This window comes from Engraulis encrasicolus, chromosome 5, assembly GCF_034702125.1.
Source record: "Engraulis encrasicolus isolate BLACKSEA-1 chromosome 5, IST_EnEncr_1.0, whole genome shotgun sequence".
Classification (NCBI taxonomy): Eukaryota; Metazoa; Chordata; class Actinopteri; order Clupeiformes; family Engraulidae; genus Engraulis; species Engraulis encrasicolus.
In genome coordinates, this window is record NC_085861.1 from 57494694 (window position 1) to 57521667 (window position 26974).

The window sequence follows — 26974 nt, forward strand, 5'->3', positions numbered from 1 at the left end:
TGCTACTGCGGAGTTGCTTGACAAAAATTTTGTTCCCGCGATGGTTCAACGCCATGTGACACGACTGCCGCGCAGAGGTCACTCCCTTCAACTGCGTCTTGAACGGCAAATTCTAACCATGATGCTTCACGCGGACACACTGAGCATGCTCGCTGCTTAGCAAATTTTCAACTTCGTCAAAATTACGCCATCACGAACGCCCTTAATGCCCCTCGAAATTTTCGGATTTCTCAGAGCCTCAGAATCGTAGTCTGCCATCTTGGTGGAGACTCCCGTAATTACGTAATGACGTCATGCACCGATGGGGTTTTTAAAAAATATTTTTTTTGCAACACTGGTTCACTAGTTAAGTTGGGTCAGGCCATGTGTAACGTCTTTAGAACAATAGCTCTAGTATAAATTAATGTTCTAGAAAAGTCTCGCTCTCAAGTGGCTCCTTATTTTCACAGCTGCAATGTGCTGTGCCGTGTTGTTGCTAGGTTACCCTCAGCGTCCTTGGGGGGGGGGGGGGGGAGTATTAATAATAGCACAGTTACCGGTAGCTTCACTGAAAACGTACGGCTTATTTAAGAAATATATATATATACACAGTTGTCATTACATCTGAGTTAAGTACATAAAATAAGCTTTACACACGTAAGCATGGCCGATTCAGTGTCACAAATATCCACAAACCTGCATAAGCGGCAACGAAAACAGTCGGCTTCAGGGTTGCCAGATAATACTGATTATTTTCGTCCATTTTTACCCACAGACCGCCTTCCTCAACGGCCCCGATTGGGCGGGAAACCACCCTATCTGGCAAGACCGCTCAGCTTCAGGCTCTCTAATAAAACGTTTGGAGGTAGTGAGGGTTATTTCATTAGTGGAGTGAGAATTTAGACGTTACGACTTGTCAAAATCTTACAAAAAATGATTGAAACCCACTTTGATAACGTTGTAATCACTGTTTGAAATCGTATGCATTCCTATGGGTCACAGCTGCGATAGTCTCCACTAGGCGGGGCTACGTCTGTGGGAGGCGCCCACAGGGCGCGAAAAAGGCAAAGATGGCTGCGCCCTGTCAATCCGAAAAGCTGCCACTGGCTAGAACCGCCCATTGCCAGTCTAGGTTAATACAGGTCTGTGGTTTGATTCGCGTCTCTTTCCACCAGACTATTTTGGCCAACTTCTGACAGTATTTACTTCCTAAAGTGAGTAGACTTACTTCTACACACAGGTAGGTTTGTGAAGTTTAAACAATAAGCTTTGTGTCGTTGACATATGGGGCGCGTAAAAAGTGTGAGCCTTTAAAAAAAATAAAGGGGGTTGACGGCTGCTGTTGACCAGTTCCTAGGTTACATTGTACACATTGTATTATTTCTATGTTAGGCCTAGATCTAGAGCTAATAAGTCTTCTATGCTAGGTCTATGACTGAATGTACTATCATTACGACTGGTTTGAGCGTCTTTGCTAAATCCTAGTAGAACGGCGACGCACATGTTGATTTCACAGGCTACCAGTATGCCTATGACTATGAGCAGCATATAGTTTGTGGAGTACTACGATGCCATGGAGCAGTACAGGTACCAGAGATTTTGATAGGAAGGATCTAAACCGTCTCTGGCAGTAGTTCTACTCAACACTGACCGCTTCGACAGATGGTATAGATGTTTGGAGCACGGACCTCTGGTTTAGGCACTGGCTGCCGATTTGTGCAGGACTATGTTTAAGAGATAAATAACTTGCAGAGGAAGAATGATTGGTATTATAGGGAGTGAATCAGCTCTCAGATTGAGACCGTTCTCGCGCAAGGTTGCAACATAGGTGCACATCTGAGTCTTATCTTGTCAACGTGTTAACACTAAACAGTACCTAACCCAGGGCTATTGTAACAACAAAAACGTGTGCGTGTGCGTGTGCGTGTGCGCGTGCGCGTGTGTATGTGTGTGTGTGAACATGGGTTCCCACCCAACACCTTATGAAGGCTAATGCCCATGTGGTCCCTAAATACACGCTCACACGGGTCTGACGGTCTACAGAGCACTACACAACATTTAATGACCCACTCACTAAAGACCAGGATGGCATAGTATAGTATCGAATCGATGTGATACTGAAAATAGTAGGCTTAGGCTACTGGCCTATTACTATTAGATGGTAGCTTAGTGATTTTGGTGCAGAAGTGCTCATTTGGCACGTTCCCTTTTTTTCTCCTGAACAGAGCCAGAGTATGAATATGACTCGTCAACCATGGAACCGAACAGAGGTAAGAAGAACCATTGAAGAGCCATTGAAAAAAATCCTTTAGTTATCAATACTCCAATTCTGGCTACCAATTTGTGCAACTCTCAAACTGAGTTTTATGGAAAGCTTTTAGGACTGGTGCATTGCATTGTAACAGTCAGTAGCCAGGGGTTCCCAAATTTCACCTTACCAGATACGGTTAGAATTAAAAGAATCTTTGGCCATGCCATGATTTTACCATTAACCAGTACATTCCACCAAGGCCCCCTCACATAGGTTGTGCCACACTGTTTTTTCTGCGTGCCCCCTACATCTATAGTCTAGGTCTGTGAGGCAATTCACCATTAACTGTAACAATATAGTAGTCATATTCAGGGATGGAATGTATTATTTTAATGCTGTTCTCAACTAAGCTTAATTGGAATACTGTTCAGCTTATTTTTGGTTCATTTTGGTTTATGTTAGTTATTCAGTTTATTTGATTATTTATTTTGTTTTGCTTTACTTTTCCTGCCCACTATGACCACTCAGCGGTCCCCGGCTCCCACTTTGAAAATCTCTGGCCTAGATGTCTTGCCCCAAGCTCATAAACAGAGCTTGGTCTGGCAAACCCTCAATAAACTGCAAGTTGTCAGTGGTGGGACCAACAAATGTGTTATTGAATAGTTCTGTGTATTACTGGACATCAGATTCTGGGGATGTACAGTGTTCATGTAGTGCTCTGGGGCAGGGATGGCGTAATGGTATGTAGGTGGTCTTAAGATCAGAGGGTTGCAGCAGGTTCATATCCCACCATTACATCTCCTTTAGCAAGACACCCAACCCCACATTGCTCCAGACTGTACCTGTATGTGAGTACCGTAACTGTAAAAGGGTCAGCTAAATGTAATGTAATGCTCATTTTTTTATTGGTTGTTGATTTTTCTGGAACTGAGGATCAGCACTGGGCATAACAGCAGCCAACAAAAAAAATCTCCACTTAAACCTCAATCAACTTTAGACTGCTGTGATCATGGATTATCATGTTCCATCCAGACTAAATTTGATTGTAAGCTTACTGTATATTATGTGGTATAATACCAGCATACAGCATGAATGAATGCTTTTATAGTCCGATGATTTTGGTTTCAGTTGAATGTTTTGCCTGCTCGCCTGTCACTTTTCCTCAGTTCCAATTCTGATGTGGGAATCAGATGGATTTAACACCAGAGCGTGGATGTCCCGAAATGGTTTAGAAACCTTGTAAGTGTGTGCTCTAAAAAATGTTTTTGTTGGCCTATCTCTTAGGGACTGAGTGATCCTTTTTGCTCTTCCAAACCAGAGAATTTGAAGGTGGGAGATGAAGTGAGGAGGTTGCTGGAAATGAGGTACAAAATATGTGTTTTTGAACTCCAGCATTTGTTAATTTTGTAGGAAAAGTAGCTGCAATTTAAAGAAACTAAGTAACTTATACCAGGGGTGTCAAATTCTTTTTGGTTCAGGGGCCACATCAATTTGATGTCAAGTGGGCCGAGCCAGTAACGTAATTGCGTAATATCTCAAAGTTCTGTTTCATATTGGAATTGCATTGCTAGTCAATCATCTCAAGGTGCATGTCAGTGGGTATATCAGGAGCATTGACTGATGAGCAAAAAAGGCAAGTACTGTATTCTGAAGTATTGAAAACCTAATATCTCAGACACCTGCATCACCTTTGTAATAGGCTAGATATACTTTTTTTGTCTGGAGCCTTATTAGACCATCTGGTGGGCCGCATCCTGCCCCCGGGCCTTATCTTTAATACCCCTGCACTAAACTTTGGCTTTCTTTTGCCAGCCCACATTCTGTGAACGATGATTCGCCCCTAGTTAGTCCGGAGGGAGTGGGGTGCTCTGTTGGCTCTATTTTGAGCATGAGCAAACCAGTAGGAGAGACATTACAAGACACTCTGTACCACCCAAACACAAGTAAGTTTGTTTTGACCTCACACTTACATGTACTTTATTCGCATAACACACTAGTTGAACCTTTGAAAGGATGGAGGGGCAGATTTGCATCACGTCTTGCGTACCAACTCTCTATAATAGGTAAATGGACTTACCGCCGTATTACATTTTGGAGGCCAACATCTTCAAGGTTTTTTTACACTATAAAAAATACATGAGCCAAAATACATTTTGGAGGCCTCAAATAGCCAAGACATCAGTCACTTAATGTATTAATTCAAGCTATTATTATTTTTTATTTTTTTGTATGGACCACTTCACCAACACGGTACAGTTAAGACGAAGTGATGATTTGACAAGGATTTTAAGGCTTGAAAGTTGTAAAATGTTTCCCCCTCATCCCTATTATCTAAATTATCACCCGCCAACCGGCCAAATGCTGGTGACAAATCGGTTTGGCGTTTGGCTGGTAGAAAAGAAAACTTACTAGCCACTTTGACTCATTAGTGAGTGTGTGCTTGGCTCGTAAGATTATTATTTACTAGCCATTTTGGCTGGTGATGGTGGGAAAAAGTCTTATTAGTGCCCTGCCCAGCCTATAATCAATGTATCCATTTTTCCTTTTTCCCCTTCAGCAATTAGGGACTCGCCGTTTGCCAAAAGACTCCCACCCACCACACAGCCTCCAGCAGTGGGCCGGTTGGGGTCCCGCTTGAGGCCGGAGGATGACATCTTGTACCAGTGGCGCTTGAGGAGAAAGCTGGAGCAGTCTGGAAACAGCAACACTCAGCTTCCCGGTCTCCACATGACGGCAGCAACACCTCTCAGCTCTCCTAGCAGCATGCTTCAGCTGGTAAGGAGAGTCTTTCATTTTTACCTTGGCCAAGGAGGTTATGTTTTCGGTCGCGTTGGTTTGTTGTCTGTCTGTTTGTCTGTTTGTCTGTCTGTCTGTCAGCAGGATAACTCCGAAAGTTATGAACGGATTTGGATGAAACTTCTAGTTTTGTTTTGTGGGCCTGTACTCTGATTAGACAGTGTGACATCTTTTACATGATGCATTTGATTCAGAATTAACCAAGTATTGAATTCTGAATAAAACTTAATTCCGCTTTGAAAACCTCCATATAAACCCTTCGGAATCCTGAATGAAATGAAAATGCAATGTAAACTATGTACGATTTCATTCGGAATTAAAAAACATCATGTAAATGTGGCTATCAAGAGCGGGGGTGGGGGCAACTGGGGGAAAGAGAGAGAGAGATGGGGAAGAATCAAGAAATGACTAATAATAAGAATCAAGAATGACAAATAATAAATAGCGAATTTGTGGTTGTGTGCATTGTAATTCTTGGCACTGGGTTGCTTCAGGCGCTTCTCATCTAAATTGGGCCATAACTCTTACTTTATGCCTCTCCTCTCTGTCACATGACTGCAACTAATAGCTCAACCAAGGTAAAGATTAAAGAATTATGTTTAACACAAGGATTGGGTTTACAACCAACACTTTTTTTCTTCCTTTTCTCCTGCAGGCCCCCAAACATCTGACAAGGGGCTTAAATACAGCTGGCAATGCACATGAATCCCCTTTTCCCCAAACGTTCCTACACCCCACAGTATCACAAGTCCCACCAAACTATCAGACCTCTCCTCAGACATCCCACTTTATGGTTGGGCTGCCATCTTTTCCACATAATCCAGCTCACGTTTACCCCACAGACAGTGCAGTGCAGCAGTGGCAGAATTTCTCTGGTCCTTTCATGACACCCCAGACCTCAGGTTAGTAAAAATAAAGCTGCTGCCAGCTGAATGTGTCCATTTATATAGTTGTAGCTACTGTAGTATTACAACCAGCGGTGAGCAAGTCACTCAAAGTAATTGCTGATGACATCTTGCTGTCTTTTTAACGTAATCCCTATCCCTTACATTACAATATTACTATTTAAAATGTAAGGCATTACACTACTTTTGCATTACTTTAGTTACTCTCACCACAATAACTAAATATCTGGCAATTTACAGTGTAAATCAAACTCAAGAGTCATGACTCTTTCACCTCCCATCCAGGAGGAGTTTCGGCAGCATGCAGACTAAAAAGTAACAGGTTCAGGAATAGCTTCTCTGTCCCACCACACTGAACACCATTAAAATCCAGGTTAACTGTAAACTGTATTGTGACTTAAGTTACAAGCATTGTAATGCCTTACATTACTGCGGCAAAAGTAATGCATTACAGTACAGTAATTCATTACTTTCGTAATGTCTGTCTCCCCAACACTGATTACAAGTTACTACACAAGATTCTTTGCCAATTTGTTCACCTTGTCCTATGTTTATTCTACAGAGAATATATCGCAGCACCGGCAGAACTCCTCTGGCCCCGTCCTGTGCTCGCAATCTTCAGAAGAGCAGCAACACACTAAAAACACCTCAGACAGGCTGCTGAAGAAAGTGCGCTCATTTTCCGATGATCGCCTCTCTAAAAACAAAGAAGGGCACTATGTTGTCGCACGGAAGCTCGAGAAGGGGAAACAACCTGCAGCCGCTCAACAGGGAGGAAAGTCAGCTGATGACACGAGCAAGAGGAGAGATGAGGTTGTCTCCAGGGGACCGAAAAGCTCCAGGTAGATGGTGTTAGTGCACTGTGTCCAGTCAGGCTAATGCAATTCAGTGTTGGGCAAGTTACTCAAAAACTTGTAATACATTACTGATTACATGTTATGGTCTTTTCAATATAACCCTTTACATTGCAATATGGATATACTGTATATTTAAAATGTAAGGCATAACACTACTTTTACATAAATATGTATCTGGCGATTTTGTTTAAATCAAGCTTATGAATCGTGAATTTTTCACCTCCTGTCCAGGAGGTGTTTTGGCCGCATGCAGACTAAAAACTACCAGGTTCGGGAATAGCTTCTTTCTGACCCACCACAGTAAACTTGTAGAGAGTTACTTGTGCACAATCCCTGGTGCTGAACAAAAAGATTACTTTTTTTTTTGTTTGCACACTCCTTTGGATTTTTTTCTTCTTTAAGTTATTTTTTCTTCTTTTTATTCATTCATTCAATGGCAATGACGTTTCAACCTCTCGGTCTTCCTCAGATTCACCACCACAGTAAACACCATTAAAATCCAAGTTACAGTTCAATACATTGTAACTTAAGTTACTTAGCATTGTAAGTAAGTAAATATTACAGTTAACAAAAACCGTAACGACTGGTTTGGTCACACCCACATCCTACAGGATCTGATATGATCAGTGAGTCCGGACTAAATGTAAAAGTGAAAACCCTGCCACAGGGCCATGGAAGTAAGAGTTGGGCTAATCCCACCTCCGTGTTCCATTTTTACACAAAGATGGTGGGGCCTTTGACACACAGGTCGCCATTGACATAGTTCCAAAATAGTTCCAGGAAGTGAGAGTTGAACACAGAAAGTGCGGTTAAGGTAAATGTAATTCATTTTAGTTCATTTTTACATCATCTGTGTATGTAATGGTTCTGTGTCAGTCTCTAGCGGAAAAGAAAGCCGCTGCTCAGAATTATTTTAATCTACATGACACATGTCAACTCACAGAATTCCATGCCTCTGCCCTGCCACATTTACCTTCCACCACACCTTCACTGAGTGGCTCATCTACCCGTCATGAGGTCTCATTTTGATTCTGATGTTTACTTTCTGAAATACTATTATTCACTTTTTGACCGCTCTGGAATTTAATTGTGTGGCGTGTTGAAAACTTTCAGACATGACAAGCACGAGAATCGGAAAGCTCCGCCTGACCCAGCTCTGGGACGTGCAGACCAAAAGGTCAGGAGATCCAAATGGCAGGCAGAACTCCAGTGCAAGGGGAAATCACTAAAAACATCGACCCTACCTCACTCTCCACTATACACTGCTGTTGGAATGGTAAGTATGGTTGTATTTGTTTAGGGTCCGAGGTGGTTTTTCTGTTACTGTAATGAAGACTTAGACAGCGGTTGTATGCAGGGCTTGGCACTGGCACCTGCCAACTGGCCAAATGCTGGTAAAACTGTGGCTGGTGATTATGTTAGAATAAGCTACCTGCCAAATTGGCTAGTGACACTATGGTATGGCCATTGAAACTGAATAGAGTATACATCAGTCGGTATGACATATCAGAATAGCCTATATTCTGCACTTAGTCCCTTGTGTATCCATTGTTGGTAAGTTCAAGAAAAAGCTCAGTTACTCAGTTTCTATTCGTTTGATTCATTTCCAATCCATTTCAGTTCCAATAGTATTACTGAGTATTTTCTTATCTAGATTCAAATACAGTAACAGGAAATAAAGCTGACATTCTGAACTTTTATTCCATACTCATCTGTTCGTCTCAAACCTTAATGTCTTTGGTGGACAATAAAAACAAGATAATTTGTCTTGCTATTCCAAGAATTCTGGAGGGGACTGTATGTCCTGTAAAACAATGTTTTTTTTCTAGGTTTTAACAGTTAACATGCTACTATTCTCCATCTAATGAATGGATTTAATGTTTTGAAAATGATAGCATTTTGATTATTTTATTCACAGATTACCAACTGTCCCAACTTCATCGGAGTTGGGGTTTGTATATAATTTGTCCTGTTTCAATTTCAGTCAGCCATTTCAGTGGAGTAGACAGATATGTGACATACTTTGTTCATTCTGTCGCTGCAGGTGGTGTCTGAGGTTTGCTTTCCTGATTCACGTTCAGCGGACTCTCCAACGTCGGCGAGCGTCACTGACTCCAGTGAAGATTCACATTCATTTCTGCCACAAACATCGTCTACACCTCAACGCCTGCAGAGACCTTCAGAAATCATTGAGAAGCTCCTTCAGGAAGCTGACGGTGGGCAACATGTTTTTTTTTTCACTTGAGCGTTACATCTTGTTCCAGACCAGTAAACAAGGTGGGACATGGGACTTCTCCTACCTGCATTATTCCAGCTCCCACCTCGAAGCGTTCCAGGCAGTTGAAGTGGGAGTTCTTTGCCTGGTTAACACCAGACCTAATCACAAGTGAGATTAGGTCTGGGGAGTTGCCTATTGTAAATTCCATATAGGGCCGGAATACTTGGCTATTATGACACACTGCCCTGCTCTCTGATTGGGAGAAACTGTTAAGGTCGGAATGCTTGGCCATTATGACACAGATCCCATGATCTTGGACGTTATGAGTCATCCTCACCAGACTGTCTTTCAGATCGAAACAATTGTGTAGAACTAAAGGCAGTATGGGAGTTCCCAGGCTAGGGAGTTCTACAACTTCACCTACAATCATAGGAACCGCCACGATTGAACTGACTTTGGCAAGGTGTTTTGATACAAGACAAAAGGGTCAATATAACAAATAGTGCAAGCGTGTGTTCCATTCATGTTGACACAATGTCACTCCATAACATCAAGATGTTTAGTTGAGTAAATGGGGTCTGAAACAAAGTTAATCTTATTTATAGATAATGTAAATAGTAGCTCCATGGGCGCTGCCATTATCTTCCATGGGAGTAGTGCGAATTCCCCCCCTAGTTAACTTAAGGGACATCCCACTTTGACTGGCGTTCCAGTGGACTTTCTGTATTGGGAGGTAGGAGAAGGGCCATCTCCCAGTTTGGACTGGGTCTGGAATGCATAATTTGTCCCGCTATTACGTAACACATTTCATCCATCTTGCTGTCAACATAGATTCAGAGGAGTCTGACTTTGAGAATGACCCTGTACTACTGGTGCTGCGAGAGCAGAGGCGCTCGGTAAAGCAACGCATATGGTAAGACGTTCATTGACAGCGCAGCCAGAGCCTGTGTAGACTATCATGTATTGTAAAGCTTTCAGTCTAAGACCTTCATGAGGGAACACAGTACAGCATAGCTGTGTGACCTGAGGAAGGTCTTTGGCCAAAATCTTGGCAATTTAAAAAAAAAAGCAAAAAGGATTTAAGCATGCAGACATTTTTGCTTCAGTTTTCATAGTTGTGTGTTAATGTCTGGTCCCTTCTAGTCATGAGTGCGGTGCAACTTGTTTAAATGTATACTAAATGCGGTCACAACCGCACTTATTTTTTTGGTTAGGCCTACACTTAATGCGGTACAGCATATAATATAGCTAAGCAAGAGATGGCTTCTTTAAGGACAATCATACTTGTTCAAAAGACGATGCACGTTTGCTGGTGTATGTACTCACTTCAATTTCCCTTTGAACACAGTGAGATGGACATGTTGCTAGAATCGTGGAAAGACACACAACCCTGAAGACAACATCTGAGCATCTGAGACTGCATCTTTGCACAAGTTATGTGATTATAAAGGAATCGTAAGACTATTTACTGAATGGCTGTATAATTGTTTGTAAGCACATAGCACACCATGGTTTTACATTTTGTTTATTACTAAATGTGTGACTATGGTATAAAGGCTGCTTAGAATGCAAGGCTACTAAGATAGCAACAACAAATATGTATCTGTAAATAATGCCCTTCCACCATGAAATGGATGTATTTTATTAATATTAAACTTGCATTTTACTACTGAATGTTCTGTTATGTTACTCACTAAGTACATTTTGATGTCTGCTGTGTTCTTATACACCAAGTGGATCTGCTTCAATATAAGGTGGCACAATGCTACATCTTTGCTGCTATTTCCGAGTAACGAGAAGCAATGTAGAATTCTACGTCCTCTTTCAGAGCTCCACTGTAGACAGATGTGAACTTGCTGAACTTTAGTAAACCTCCCTCCAGACATCTCATACGCTACTGAGCAAGTTGTGAGCTGTAAAGTCACTGGATAAAGTCTGGTTCTTGATGATCGGCTTTGTTAGATTTGGAATGGTTTACCTAACCAAAAATGATCTGGCTGTTTCTCGTCTATGTTCACCCTATCACATGCAAGGATTTTTGATAAGAAGACTCATTTGAAAACGTGTCGGTAGTGGGGGCCACCAGCTGGCAAGAGCCAGGTTATGGTCTACCACTCCACAATGTATAAATTCAGGTTTTGATGAACAAATGAGGTTGGAAATAATGGGGTGAAGCATAATTTTCCTTCAGCTGTGCCACTTTTATTTGAAGAAACAGTCTCAGAAGTTACAGTAAACAGTCATCATTGTTTAACAATTATTATAATTGAAAAACAATTCCACAGTTGCTGAAAGTGAATAATATTGTATTGCCAATATATGTTAACTTCCTGACCCGAAAAGATGAGCCAGATACAAGTTTGTCTTGAATTTTAAAAACGCTGATAAAACATAGCTGCAGATTTGCTAAAAGAACACTGGTACACATTCTACTAAAACTTAGCATTAATCCCTCGTTTGGTACGATATTTGACTTTTGTTAAAAAGCATAAAAATATTAGCGATCGTACATATCCTTTAAGATCTTAATGCTCTCTGCATATCTCAGCTGGTTCTTGTTGGAGGAATCCTTCCACCTGTGAAAACACATTAAATGACAGCATAACACTTCATTACAATACTCCTAGCTGACCCTTTAATACAAAAGTGACTTGCAGTTATTTTAGGCATAGGGTATTGGTTACAGTTCTGAATTCCTGTGTTGGGCATTATTTCAACTGTTGAAATGGTTGGTGTATTCTCCATCATGTTATCCTTTCTGAGTAGTGCTTATAATGTGACTGGTCTTGACCTCAAGCTTGCCATATTATCCCCTGGTTGCCCTTATAATGCAGCTAAACTGTAAGAACATAGTACAGAATGCAATTTACCCTTAGGTAGCAATAATTAAAGGCTTCCCTTCCAAATGCCTGATGGGCTTCTTATGCTGTTTGAAACCCATATATATCATTCACTCATCATTAACTTAACTCTAACTGTATGGACAAGTGAGAAGAGTTTAACTAATGCACTCCCATGCCATCATACATGCTGACCTTTGAACTGAGCACTAAAACAAGTTGAAAATTCCATTTTTCACTATAGCATTTTCATTTATAAAATTACCCATATGATTTAATTTAACCATTACCTTAAATTACCCTAAATCAAGATTCAAATTCACCTTCGTGTAAAGTATCTGAACTTACTTTTGTCTGATTTTCTTCCATCGAGCCATATGGTTAAACATCAAAGTACTAGCAGTCAAGCTTGCATCTGCAGTCTGGAAATGGAGAAAACCCAATATTATTCACTACATTTATGAATCAGCAAAACATTAACCGGTACATGAACTGTAACGGTACCCTCAGAGTGTAGACCTCCACCAACTCAACTGCACCCTCTAGCGCTGTAAGCTGTAGGTACAATTAAATCAAATTCCTAAAATGTCCTTACAATGGTAAATAATCCAGAAGGGATTGTCAAAAGCTATTCACTTCCAAATCATCAATACATAATCGTCCATCCCCAAAATGTTATAAAAATACGGCATGGTTGACCCACCTCCCTTGGTTTGCCACTGGTCGAGGCCAGAACAGGCAATGCCAAAGTTTAACCTAAACATTTTCTTTTTCATCATTTTCTACAACGTCTCTGCTTAAACCACATCACTGCTTTGAACACGCCTCTACCCAGGGCTGTTGGAGCTGATCAACGTCGATTGCTTCCCGATGAAGTGGGTGAAGTTCCCAAGTTCTCCGGAGCTCAGAAAGTACTTGCATTGCTCTTGACCGGACTAGTACCAATGCCGAAGGTATACATACCTTACGGGTGGCGTGAGCCGATTCAAGATTTCTTTTATTACATCTCACTATACGTGTGTATAATAAAGTACAATTATTTGTGTTTTGTCTCCTCCAAAGATAAATAAATGATGATTATGATTGTGAGTGTGTGTGTGTGTGAGTGAGAGTAGAAAGATGACATTTAATTTCAACAGGGATCACACGCCCATGTCAGTAGTCTCTCAGTTTTAAACCCATACTGTGCTCCAGCTCGTACCTCTGTGGGGGACGTGACAGTCTTGACTGCAGGGGGGATCCTCAAGTTAACCGGCTCTCTCGACGAGTTGGTGGGACACGGGGTAGGCGTGGGCAGTCGGTACACATTTTGATTCTTGCCATTTATCATGTCAACCACCTATAACAATTGCAGAGGTTTAGTTTTATTAACAGGTGCACTGTGTGTAGGATGGTGGCCAGAGCAGGTATTGTAACTATGCTGCTCATTAAACCTCTGCTGCCTAGAGGTGTAAATCACAGCCTCCATGACGATACGATTTAATATTGATATCTTATTATTTGATGCGATACGATTAGATTATTTTCGATACTTAAGAATGCCCCACGATACGCTACAATTTGATTTTTTCCCAATTACTTTTCCACTTCTATTAAGTTATTGGGCAGGGGCCAGCGATTCGATTATTTTCGATGCGATTCGATTCAATCATCAGCCTATATCAGGATATATCGATACATTTCGATATTATTTACACCCCTATTGCTGCCCATCTTTTCATGCATATTGACAAGGTAAACTAATTTACTAGTATGACCAAAGTACAATAAGCTTTGAAGATTTCTATTTCTTAACATTCAAAATGTAAGACATGGAGGAGATCCACCTTTTCATGCATGAAAAGCTCAGTTTTCCCAGTCAGAATGAATACTTAGACGGTGGTGTTAAGTATTCATGAAACAGGTAACATTTGTGAATCATTCATGTACAGCATGAATACTGGAAATAAACTACTAAAATGTTACACAGTGCACTTTTAAACAATGCTAATACTTAGCATGGCACTAGGGAGGGCATTTGGAACGCTCACACAGCGCACATCAGCTGACGACAGTTGAAGTGCAAGTCCAGGTTAGCACAAGAGGTGGTTCTCAGACACATGCAAAAGGTCACATTCAACTTGCACATCATTACATTATAATTGTAATTAATGGGTGCATTGTTTAAAGGTGCACTGTGTAATACTTTTCGACAACAGTGCTTCACAAAAAAGGAAACAACAGTTTTATACAGTTGTGGTTGGGTTTTGTTTCAATGTTATCATTAAAAGCTGAATCTATAGTCAGGACGGTCAACAGTCCTGAATCCTGTTGCACTGCCACTACACACCACTCACTTTTTCAGCAAACTAACAAAGTTAAAGCCTTTTTTGTTACCAAAATAATGCACAATGCATTAATTCATAGCAGAGATCATCACAAAATTAATGGAAAAAAAGTTACAAGGCCAGCTTTAATATTGATCCTTCAGAGTGCTGTTCAATATATTTACTGAACTGATGACCAGATGTATGCATTTTTGGTAATGTACTTTGCACCCTCCTTAGTTCTAAGAAAAAGCACTCGGTTTGAATTTCACCTGGTATGCATCATCTGTTGAATGTTTTATAATCCCTTTATCCACACTTTCAAGTGTGATTAGCAGTCGTGCGGTTAAAAAGGCACAATTGATAGGGAATAAAATGTGGTCCACGTGGAATGAAAATACTTTCTCCCCTTTTTCATTCCATTTTGACCACATAAATCAAGAAATACATGAAACGATATCTTAACCAAATTACTGCAATAATAACAGGCCTATTATACGTGACCGGTAAAGCGGGTACTTTAAAACGTCAGTGGTAGCCTAGAAGCAGCAAATGCGATTCACAGCTGGGAGGGTCATGAGGGTCCTAGATGGATTTGAAAAGGTCACATTGGGTTCATTCCATCATCCAAACTCCTGTCCTCAACTTGTGCTTGTGGCCTCGCGCTTCGCTGATGCCCCACCTCCATGAAAAAAACAGTAAAGTTCCCCCGCTGTCAGCTTAGCCACAACTTTGAGGGGACTTTTCCCCTTTCAACATCCCTATTGTAAATGAGGAAATGACCATTGAATTGTGCTTTTGCAAGATATTGAATCAAAGTTCTATCGTCAATGACGTCTTGCGACATCATCACAAGGCCATAAGCAGAAGGGAGGACAGGAGTTTGAATCATGGAATGAACCCATGGTCACATTTCTTGACCATTGGCTCATCTCGATGTGGAGTCTGATGTGGCAAGGGTACATGGGTGGGGTACCTGTACCAAATGTAAGATTCAACTTCATAAAAACTGAGCAGTGGACAATTGTCCGCCTCAGAAAAACTATTACCAGAGAAAAACGCGGAGAGGAAAAAAAAATGTCCAGATATATATGTCCAATATGCAGTAGGAAGACAGGAGGACTTGCTTACCTCTTCATCAGACATGGACTGTTGGGGACTGGAGTTCACGCCGGGGTCACGTGCCGTGGGGTTGTTACGCATCCAGGCTCGACAGATCGGATACAGAGGAGTGGTGGCCCCGAATTGAGCCAGGTCTACACTGCGGTCGAACAGCTTGATGATGTATGCATCTTTGAAAAAAACAAAGTAAAAAGTTTGTACATAAGTTTGAAAATAAATAACGTTATTTCCGTAAGCCCGTAAAAGTCCTCAACGAAACTCATCATTATGCACAATGAAAAGCACTCGTATTGATAACGAAAATCCTTGTCTAATTCAAGTAGGTAACATTTGAAATATCTTGTAAGTGTTGCCTTGAAAATACAAGCCTTAATCACAATTCAATGAAAACGTTTTTTAATAATCTCGTCTGAAACTTTGTTGAGGACTTTTACGGGCTTAAGGAAGTAATGACAGCGCAGCTTTAGAAAGACAGAATATATTCGGCTTGTGTGGATAATAAACTCCTGGACTAATTCCTAACTTCTAAATGCTTCGTTTTGTTGAGTAGAGACCATATTTGTAGTACTACTGTAGAAGTTTGGTGTCATGACATGTAATTTTTGTGGGGTAAAGTTTGGAGATGCTGTGAATGCCCAGCAAACTATTCAAAACTAGAAGCACTCAGAGAGCGCAGACCTCCGCCAAGGAACCTGCTTGACCACCCCAAGTCTTTCTGCCTTCTTTTTGTGGAGTCCTCGCAATTTCTGCTCACTAGGGGCATCTAGATAGGCCAGCAATGGTGAAGGATCTTTTCAACAGTCCTGGTTGCGGTTCGTGATCCGGATCACCACCAGAATTGTTCTCTCTGGGTCATTACTAACAACTCCACAAAGTTTCGCCCAAATCAGTTGATTAGTTTTTGAGTTATTCTGCTGACAGAATCTTTCAAAAAGTTCTGGTTCCCGTTCGTGATTCGGATCACCAACAGAATTTAATCACTTGTTCCTTGGGTCATTATCAACAACTCCACAAAGTTGAATTTGTACAAACTCGTACAAATTCGTTGATTAGCTTTTTATGCTGCTGACCAGGCTTGTACGAAATTCCGAATTGAATTGAGAATGACTCCAAAATTCAAATTCAATTCTTGAATTTCAATATGAATTGAATTAAAATTCCAAACAGGAAATGGAATTGCAATTCGAATTGGAATGGCAGGAAACTGAATTTCACAGAATTTAAATTCTAAGAAATTCAAAGCAATGACATAATACTGACACTAGGTGGTAGCAGGGATGGTCAGTATCTCGAATACTTCAATTAAAATACATTTCGAAATAGAACATAGTATTTTGAATTTTGTATTTCATGTCAGTGAATTACAAGTATTTGAAGTTTGTATAAAAATACATTGTACTTCCCCCCCTGTATTTTGAATTTTCAAAATAAGAGAAAATACAATAGCCTACGTTCTCCTGAACAATGCAATTACATAGTAGGAACACGGATCAAATAGTATGTAAGTGATGCTTGTAGCTATATTGGAATGTAAAAGTGTTTGTCTGGGAAAGGGGTGAAGGACTCCAAAGATTGACAGTTCAATTCCCAGGTAACATTGGCAGGTGACTACCTGACTACGAGTTACTAAGGAATAACCAGTCTCAAAATTCGGAATTATTGAATATATGCTGTTGGATCAAAAAACGCCACTCTTGATAAAATATCATCAATAATTGAAATTGCCATGCTAAGCACCAAAGGTGCAACCATGATCATTACTAATGCTGCACCATGCATCACCCACAAGATGGCGCTCTAAGGCCACAAATGGTGCATTAGTGACGCTTTGCAAGATGCGTGGACATAATTTACAAGATACACTTTCTTGTTTATTGAACTCACATACAGACCTTGACATATCTGTACCATTTTTTAAATGCTAGTTGTGCCAAGTAGCCCATTGTTTATACAGCCTTAATTACATAATTACAAGAACTTAACATTATTGTTTGTTCAATGACTGGAAATGATGGTTACACAGGAGGTTGTGTGCTTTAAAGTAGGACTACCTTTTATTGTGTAAGTGAATTGAATTGTTATTTTTTGTCATGCCATACAAGCCATTGAGTAGCGAAGGGAAATTGAGTTTCCTTGCTGAGACTCGAACCTTGAACTTCTGGCATGCAAAACTGGGGCTCTAACCGCTACACCAAATAGCCAGACTCATTAGCTTGTAAGTCAGGACACACCCACATACGGTACCTAGTTTCTGTTGTATTTTGTGTATTTGAAATGCAAAAAAGTATTTTGATTATTGATACATTTACTGTTATGTATTTTGTAATGTATTTGTAACATTGTATTTGCATTGTATTTTTGAAATACATTTAGTCGCGTCTTTGTCCATCCCTGGGTGGTGGTGTAAAATTCAAAGAAACTCAAAGTAATGACAAAATAAGAACACTATGTGGTGCTGTATATTTATAAGCATGTGTCTATTCCCGGCACTGCAAGGTGGGTGGGAAGAGTGAATTGTAGCCCCCTTAGGTCACCTGTTGGGCTGCTTCCTAGCAGTGCTTTATGATTTGGGTAGGTAATTATTTGACTTTCGGGTTTTTTTAACTTCCATTTTGAGTTAGTACAATGCCATTCTCTATTTTTCTGTAGACCTTAGGTGGTAATATTTACATACATTTTGGTACATAACAAATAAGAAGTGTGAAAGTCATCTGTAGGCCTTGCACTTATTATTATACATGCAACTGCTGAAAATCACAATAGGGGCCTGCATGGTTTATACAACATTTACTTATCATTTTGAATGCTGAATACATTTGTAGTTAAATTTATTAGCAATATATATTTTTGTTAATGCTATTGTACTTAGTTACACTGTTATTGTTGTATTTTATTATTTTGAAAACACAGAAGTTGTGTGTTCATCCACTTCCTGAATTGCAGTGAGTTTCAATTCCATTTTGAATTCAATTTCCTGTCATTCAAATTCAGTTCAATTCAACATCCTGTAGGGGAGGAGTCAATTCAATTCAAATTCAATTCCACTTCCTGAATTGAATTTAATTCAGAAATTCTGAATTTCGTACAAGCCTGCTGCTGACAAATAAATAGGGATGCACCGATACCACTTTTTTGAAAACCGATACAAGTACGAGTACATTAATGTGTGTACTTGCCGATACCGAGTACCGATACCGATACCTTTTACCACCAAAATACAATGAAAATAAATGCATGGCCTTGTTTTTTTCCACCTGTGATGTTTTTATTGTCCATTTCCATGTAGATTTAAATGCTAGTAAATGTATCAGGTGGCACTTTTTTCCATGTTACTTTCAAGTCCACAGAACGTGACAAGATTTTGCATTGTTTTGTGTAATAGCAGTATCGTTCCTGGTATCGGCAAGTGCTTGACGAGTACGAGTACGAGTATAATGAGCAGTATCGGGTGCCGATATCGGTATCGGGGCATCCCTACAAATAAACAAACAAACAGACAGACAGACAAACCAACGCGACCAAAAACATAACCTCCTTGGCGGAGGTAAAAACCATAAATAACTCGGTAACTCTGCTAATGTTCACCCAAGCCAGAAAACACTAAGGGTGGACTACTGGATGCATGTCACGGTTCAAAAAGCATTAGGGTGAATCTACTCCGAACCATCACTTTAAGTTATTATTAGCTTATTAAGTTATTCAGCGAAAATTTGCTGATCTCCACGACAGAAGCAATTTCAGAGTCTCACCAAAAAAGGGGGCGATGAACTTACTCTGTTTGTGTTGATTACTCTCAGCAATGCTGTCGTCCATTTCCTTGCGTTTCTTTCTCCTGTGCTGGGGAAAGCGCGCTGAAGGCCTTTAACACAACACAAGAGACGCACTTCAGAAACACACTAATGTGATAGTGTGAGATTCAGAACATATTTGCATACTGTACATATTGTAGACAATTACTACATGCACACTCACTACACCTACAGTATAGGCCAAAAGTTTGATATGCAAGAAATTTACAAAAAAGTTCACTGACTTTTTGAATAAACTTTTTTTTAGATTGTATGATCTGTCCACAGACAGCAGGATGATGATGCAATCATGATAGGCCTATATGGAATATGTGATTTATGATGTGATATAATATACAGTGCCCTCCATAATTATTGGCACCCCTGGTTGAGATGTGTTAAAAGCCTTAAAATAAATTCAGTGTTTATTGCAGAAGAATACTGTCACACTGAAAATTTTAGGAAAATGTAGCCTTCAACTCAAATGAATTGTAGGAAAATAAAAAAAATCCCTGACTAAAAAATAATTAGTTTTCATTAAATCACCTGTTCCACAATTATTGGCACCCTTAACAATTCCCAGGAAATAAATATAATTGAAGCATTTCTGTCATTTCTACAGTAGTTTACAAAGTTTACCAGAGTATGTAGGAACATTTAATTAGTAATTCATCACTTCCTGTTTCCCTGGGGTATAAATATGACGTGACACCGAGGCCATTTCTCTTATCCACTCTTAAACATGGGAAAGACAAAGGAACACAGCATACAAGTGAGGCAGATGTGCGTCGACCTTCACAGGTCAGGCAGAGGCTACAAGAAGATTGCCACTCAACTGCAGCTGCCCATATCTACTGTGAGAGGAATAATTAAGAAGTTCAAAACAACGGGAACAGTGGTAAACAAGCCTGGACGAGGACCCAAGTTTATTTTGCCACCACGCACAGTGAGGAGGATGGTAAGAGAAATCAAAATATCTCCAAAGCTCACTGTTACAGAATTACAACAAATGGTAGCATCCTGGGGTCACAAAGTCTCCAAATCAACCATCAGGCGCTGTCTACACGCCAACAAGCTGTTTGGGAGGCATGCACAAAGAAAACCTTTCCTCACCCACAATCATAAACGTCTGGAGTGCGCCCAGCGGTATTGGGGCTTCAACTGGGACCGTGTGCCTTGGTCAGATGAGACCAAGATTGAGCTTTTTGGCAACAAACACTCTAAGTGGGTCTGGCGTGCCACGAAAGATGTGCATACTGAAAAGCACCTCATACCCACTGTGAAGTATGGGGGTGGGTCAGTGATGCTGTGGGGCTGTTTCGCTTCCAAAGGCCCTGGGAAGCTTGTTAGGGTGCATGGCATCATGAATGCTTTGAAATACCAGGACATTTTAAATCAAAATCTCTTGCCCTCTGCCAAAAAGCTGAAGATGGGTCGTCACTGGGTCTTTCAGCAAGACAATGACCCTAAACATATGGCCAAATCTACACAGAAATGGTTAACCAGACACAAAATCAAGCTCCTCCTATGGCCATCTCAGTCCCCAGACCTCAACCCCATTGAGAACCTGTGGGGTGAGCTGAAGAGGAGAGTACAGAGGAGAGGACCCAGGTCTCTGGATGATTTAGAGAGATTCTGCAAAGAGGAATGGCTGAAGATCCCTCTTTCTGTCTTTTCCCATCTTGTGAAACATTATAGGAGAAGATTAGGTGCTGTTTTGTTGGCAAAAGGGGGTTGTACAAAATATTAACAACAGGGGTGCTAATAATTGTGACACACATTATTTGATGTCAAATAATTATTTCTTTATGTGGGATTTTTTCCCCACTCAATAAATGCACTTGTATTGAAGGTTGGATTTTTCTCTTTTTTCCATTAAGGTCCCATATTATTTAGAGAAAAATAATAATAATTGGAAGCTAAAAAACACATCTCAACCAGGGGTGCCAATAATAATGGAGGGCACTGTATGATCTATGATTATAGGATATATGATTTAATTGATTGAATAAAGTCGAACTGAACTGAACTGATTATGTTTTCGATCGTAAGTTGCTTTGTCTGTCAAATGTAATGTAATGTAATATCAACATTAACAAAACAAAAACATTTTTACCTTTTCCCAACTGAGGACGGTGAAAGATCCCTGCAGAACAATCAAACCATTAGAATGCTACTGAGGATTATGGAAAATCCTACACATCATTTTATAAAGTCCGTCCAACCATGTAAATTGGAGGGTTACTCTCCTTCATCCTAAATAAATTGGTATAACAATGCACTCTACGGTATATCCAAAAAGAGTTTTAAAGATGTACTTGGTTCAGTAATAGCAAAGAGGGTGGAGTAATAAAGGCTTAAAAACCCGCCCACCTAAGGCAAAAGAGTGTGCTCAAGTTGGGTCTCCTAAGGGGGCGTGTAGCAACCCAATGTGAGTCGCTTACCGGATGTGAGTCCCCGGATAGCCGACCGAGTATTTACTGTACATGGGCAGATGTGCTTTTCGAACATAACGAATGCTTTGCGGTACCACAGCTACCCAATGTGAGTCGTGCTGTGTGTAGCGCATGACTGATCCCTTCAATAATAATAAGATTGTCCCGTAACAACTCGTTCTCGGCCCCGCCGCAAGTACCACCACCACGGGTACTCTGATGTTGAGACCGTTTTAGGATATTTTCATATAACACTTGCACGTGACGATCGCATCGTGAATGTTTTAATGTATGAATTTTGGGCAATCCTGGCCAAAAACCATGCCATGCCATGAAGAACGTGCGTCACATTATTTTGAACAGCTCATGTAAACAGTTATCCTAAATGCTAGTGTCTTTTTATAACTGGTGGAGACACGGCCTGATGATCAGCAAAGATGGGGGAGAAATATATTGTAACTTATTTGTTGTTATTCATTCTTTGTATGACCAGTGCATGTAAAGAAATTGACAATAAAACCAACTTGAGACTTGAGTTTGTGTGTGTGTGTGCGCGCGCGCCTCTGACTGCACAATATCCAGACACAGAGGGAGAGTGGCTCCTTTATAGCCTATTCAGCGGTTTAATTCTTCACTGGCACTTTTAAGTGTACATAGCACACTCAAATGAATATGTCTAAATGTAAGAGGCTACTCTAGTCTCCAATGTGCCACAACTGGTTTCACGTGTTGTTTTGGCGTCACCAAATTTTATAACTGCACAATAGGCTACGGCATAATGGCTGATTTCTAACTCCATGGAGAGAAGTAGGCTATGCCTAGAAATTATTTCACGAATGTGTGAGTAGTAAAGACGTTTGGACTTCTACTCGGAAACTTCTCCAGTGAATGATGACAGCCTAGAAACATATTACACAATGCACCTTTAAAGGTGAATGCCATTAGTCATTTACAATGCAATCTATAGCCCTTTTTCCATCAACAAGATAATTCACTTTAACGTGTACATCAAGAAGTTACTGCGACATGCGTTGGAAAAATAGTTATATCGCTCCAACATCGGTTTTGTCGCTCTTAATTAATTCGCTCAGAGTATATGGTGTTGATGGTTTTGGGGGGGTAAGGTTTGATGTGATTTAGAATAGCCATGCAGGCAACTACAACTGGACCTGGCTCCAGAGTTCTGACACTGGCTCTATCACCTGGTGTTGCGTCTCCTGCTGGATATTCCCTCTTTCCTACATTCTTATGACAACCCCTGTGTTCTACTCTACTAAAATGTTGATGGAGAAATGTGCAGAAACACGGTTTGCATCGTTTTATTTCACTAGAATGGTCATGTTGATGGAAAACAGGGTGGACGCATCTTGTCAATATACCGCAAAAGCTGTGTGTACTGTGTGTACATTTAATGCAAGGATGAATAATGTGAGATGAGATGATATAGTATAATTATAAAAACTTACTTGCTTAAGTCAGCAGCCACCTTTCCCGTGTCATCCTCGCTGTGATCTCTGTCAAAAGTAGAATGGTCTTCAGTTATGCATGGATAATTTTGGGTGATATTAAATAGACCTTTTCATGTACCATTTTAACATACATATATCTGTGCACTTTTGAAAACATTTGTTTTAATGATTCTGGTCTGAGCAGATGAACCCACTGTGTGTGTGTGTGTGTGTGTGTGTGTGTGTGTGTGTGTGTGTGTGTGTGTGTGTGTGTGTGTGTGTGTGTGTGTGTCTGTGTGTGTGTGTGTGTGTGTGTGGACAGCATATCTACAGCAACAGACAAACCTTTCACTGTTCTCATTTTTCTCAACAAGACCCTGGAGCACAGCGTCCAAACGGCCCCGAGCGCCCCTTCCAACAACGTCTGAGAGAAGAAGCGTTTCACCTTAGTTGTTTAACAGACAAATTCATTATTCAACACTTGTTTTAAGGACATGTTTACAGATTAATTAAACGGAGTGGCTGAGGCCGACATTTAAACACATGCTGCTGGGGCGGGGCCTCATGTACAAAACTTAAGAACAAAAAAGCTTGATAAGTAATTTTTCAAACACATTTTCAGATGTACTAATACTGCCTTAACATGAAAAAGTGTACTAAATTTCATGTGAAATCGGACATACCACATGAATCAGCATGAAAACCTGTTTATGCATGGACTGATACATCTGAAATGTTAGATGTCAGATTTTCACTCACGTAAAGATTCAGTAGGAAATCTACGGTCTTAGTACAGTTCTACATGAGGCCCCAGGTCTGAGAATTTTTGCTTATTGTGGCAGCACCCCAGAGAAGGCGTGTTTCACCTTTGTTGACAGACAGGTTCAATGTTTTACAGTTACAAATGCTAAAAATAATAGCAGTGGGTTTTTTTTGTTTTTTTTTAAAAGGTGAGTTAATGTCAATTCTCAAAATAAATAGTACTTTAATGAACATAATCGCTTCGGGGACACAGCACATTCTATGTCAAAGCAAGAAAAAGGGAATGTAATTATTAATTTCACAATATTTCACAGAAAGTAAAGAAATAAAAGTAATGTTAAAAAATAGCACTGGAATCTCAAAAATGCACTGTACAAACTGAAAAATCAACTTTGCAAAGTATCCTAAACTAATATTTTGTTACATAACCATGGTTTGTGATAGTGGCTTTGCATCTGTGGTGCATGGAGTCTACAAACTTCTAGTAAATGGTTAACAAGAGCCCAGGCAGCCCAGTTCAATTGTACTACATCCCACGCTTCCTCTGTGTTTCTTCATTTGGCCACATCATTTTTCATGTCATCCCACGAGTTTCCTATGAAATTAAGGTCCAGGGATTGTGCTGGCCACACCATTAGTTGGATGTTGTTTGTCTGGAACCATGATTTTGCCTGCTTGCTGGTGTACTTGGGGTCATTATCTTGTTGAAACATCTACTTCAGAGGCATTTCCTCTTAAGCATATGGCAACATGACTTCTTCCACTGTGCTGATGTTATGTAATGTAGTAGATTTATTACATAATATGTACTTATATACATTATATTAAAAGGAGCCTCACCTGGTTTCTCAGTCTTGATTTTAACCTTCAACATCTCTGCTTCAATCTGCAGCACCTGCTATAACAGAAAACGTTCAGAAAATGTATTAATGCATTTAGGTTAGAGGTGTGATTAATTAGTTTCCTTTCATCTTTATAGAGCTGGAATTCAGCTTTCAATCTGCATGAAAACCATTTTCAGACTTGCCTTGAATGAGTGAAAAAGGAAACAAAGATATTGCCCCCATGACTCCAAACTGCAAGTCTTCATTTCAGTAATTAAATTTGCAGAGAAGATCCCAGTTCCTTTCTTTCTCCATACTTAGGCCTTTCCATGACTGGTTGCTAACTTAAATCTTGGTCTAATCAGACAGTCCATTAAATTGTGTTCGCATGTAGCAATACATTCACCCCTTAACTATGTAGGTCGTCGTTGGTGATGTGACTTACTGATGTTTTGTCCTTTTTCTTGCAGCACTTGCAATATTTCATCAACTACCAGTTATTTTCTTTGATCAAACTTTTCAACGTCTGCTGCCCAGTACACCAGTAGTTTTTTTCATAACACTACAGTATATTCCAATTGTAGGCAGAAAGGATCTTTGTTTTGCTGCTCCAAGACTTTTGGACCTGACGTAAGCTTATGCCTGTCAACTCGTGTGCTATTTATTAGGAGATTTTTGTCAGGTTTACGACTTCACCAGAACAGACCCATGAATACAAAAGGGCATACAATACATTAATAGGACGATATTCTATAAAATCGACATTTCGGATGGGAAAAAATGAATGGGGAACGTAGAGTTTTAGGATACAGTATCAGTTGTACCAGGATGTTCATGTCGGAGGGCTAAGGAGGACACCTTTGAGATAGTTCTATGCTAAAGACACACACTAGCAGCTACCTTCAGTCAGCTTTGTTTTCCATCCTACATACTGATACTAGTTCAGCTATCACTCATCTAGATAATGTCAGCTTTATTTTAACGCCAGCTAGTATGTCGCATATTATGAAAAGCCCATCAGTTACATGTTGTGTGTCTTTCAGCAGCACGAGTTACCAACAGCATTTCAACAACAAGATAACAGCACTAAAATAAATAAGGCAGCAGCAGCTAGCTGTTGTTAGCATGATCATTAATAATCTTCAAAATACAGTTGTATGTGATTTTGAATACTTCTCAGAAACATCATCACTTACATTGGATTGTCCTATTCCGCTTGAAATTGATTATCAATGGTTATTTTCCGTAATGTGGCAAATACACATAAATGTATACTTTAGCTTCGGGAAGTTGTAAACAACAGTCTGTAGTGCTTTGAATTTCTTCCTCACTGTCTTTATCTCAATGCCCAGTGTTCTGGCATTGATATTACGTGAAACGCCCAGTGATTGGATACTCTGTGGTGAACTCTGCGGAGTATCCAATCACTGGCCGTTTAATGTCCTAGCAAGGCTAGAGCACTGGGCATTGAGAAAGAGCCAATGTTTTTTTTTTAACTCCACAGTGCACACCGCCACCTCCTGGCCTGGAAGGAAAGAAGGTTTCAGAACGACAACGTTCTGAGAACATGTTCACTGCTTCACCAACAATCATCACTCCCAGCCAAACTAGAAAAGTCTTGAGTGTTTAGTATGAATTTCAAAATTTGAACATTAAAATGAGCTAACATTATACATGCACACACTTAATACTCAAAGTTCAAAGTACTTTATTTGCCATTTGTGCATAAACTAGTAGGCCTAGTTCAAGCACATATGGAACTCTTGTTGAGTCAATAAATAGAATTAAATAGAGAAAATAGGAAAAAGACCAAATACATTAAAAAGTAATAAAAATCAAAGAGATCAAAAGAATAAAAAAGGTGGATCAAAAATTCTTTTTTGCCATCAGCCTCACTGTTGCTGGGAAGAAACTGTTAAAAAAAAAAACTTGGTAGGAAACTTTGGTAGGAATGCTGTCCGCTCTACTGTGTCTCAGTTTGTATTTGCAGTTCTTGTGTTTGAGCAGAGAGTTAGCTGAATGGAGTGGGTCTTTAATGATTCTCTCTCTCCTATGGCTGCGCTGTACATACATGGGGAGTGCTGTGTCCATAATCCTCTCCGCAGTCTTGATTATTCGTTGCAAAGACTTCCTTTCAGCTTGAGTGATGTTGCCATACCAAACAGTGATGCCTGTTGTGAGGATGCTCTCTACAGTCCTCTGTAGGCCTGGGTAAGAGGGCGGTGATTCAGCCCAGCCTTCCTAAGCATCCTAATAAAGTACAGCCTTTGCTGGGCTTTTTTCACGATGGATGTGGTGTTCAGACTCCAGCTCAGGTTTGATGTTACTTGCATGCCTAGGAATGTATGACTTTCAGCCCTCACCACCTCTGTCCCTTTAATGTGCAGAGGCTGTAGGGGAGGAGGATGTTTTCTAAAGTCCACTAGAATTTCCCTCGTCTTGT

The 26974-nt window shown here is 40.2% G+C and overlaps 2 protein-coding genes across 7 annotated transcripts; one reads left to right on the plus strand and one right to left on the minus strand.

Annotated features, from left to right (window-relative positions):
* The first annotated feature begins 1128 nt into the window (after positions 1–1128).
* Positions 1129–10680, plus strand: proser3 (proline and serine rich 3). Of its 3 annotated transcripts, none has more exons than XM_063199802.1 (11): positions 1129–1219; positions 2205–2249; positions 3549–3594; positions 4043–4173; positions 4788–5005; positions 5682–5928; positions 6494–6773; positions 7902–8064; positions 8833–9004; positions 9838–9919; positions 10355–10680. In XM_063199802.1, exons 2-11 carry the CDS (start codon positions 2234–2236, stop codon positions 10398–10400), a joined length of 1401 nt encoding a protein of 466 aa, XP_063055872.1. In that variant the 5' UTR covers positions 1129–1219; positions 2205–2233; the 3' UTR covers positions 10401–10680. The 3 variants fall into 3 exon arrangements, with proteins under 3 accessions (XP_063055872.1, XP_063055869.1, XP_063055871.1); XM_063199799.1 differs by having other exon boundaries at positions 1154–1219; positions 3515–3594; XM_063199801.1 differs by having other exon boundaries at positions 1169–1193; positions 3515–3594.
* Positions 10681–11186: 506 nt separating this feature from the next.
* On the minus strand, positions 11187–25881 carry lin37 (lin-37 DREAM MuvB core complex component). 4 transcript variants are annotated; one of them, XM_063199806.1, is made up of 10 exons: positions 25728–25881; positions 24548–24602; positions 23291–23369; positions 22964–23011; positions 21179–21208; positions 19048–19133; positions 15284–15444; positions 13048–13185; positions 12195–12268; positions 11187–11582 (listed from the first exon to the last, which is right to left on the minus strand). In XM_063199806.1, the coding sequence occupies exons 2-10, from the start codon at positions 24579–24581 to the stop codon at positions 11504–11506; spliced, it is 729 nt and encodes a 242-aa protein (XP_063055876.1). In that variant the 5' UTR covers positions 24582–24602; positions 25728–25881; the 3' UTR covers positions 11187–11503. The 4 variants fall into 4 exon arrangements, with proteins under 4 accessions (XP_063055876.1, XP_063055874.1, XP_063055875.1 ...); XM_063199804.1 differs by having other exon boundaries at positions 23291–23390; XM_063199805.1 differs by having other exon boundaries at positions 24548–24605.
* Between the last annotated feature and the right edge of the window lie 1093 nt (positions 25882–26974).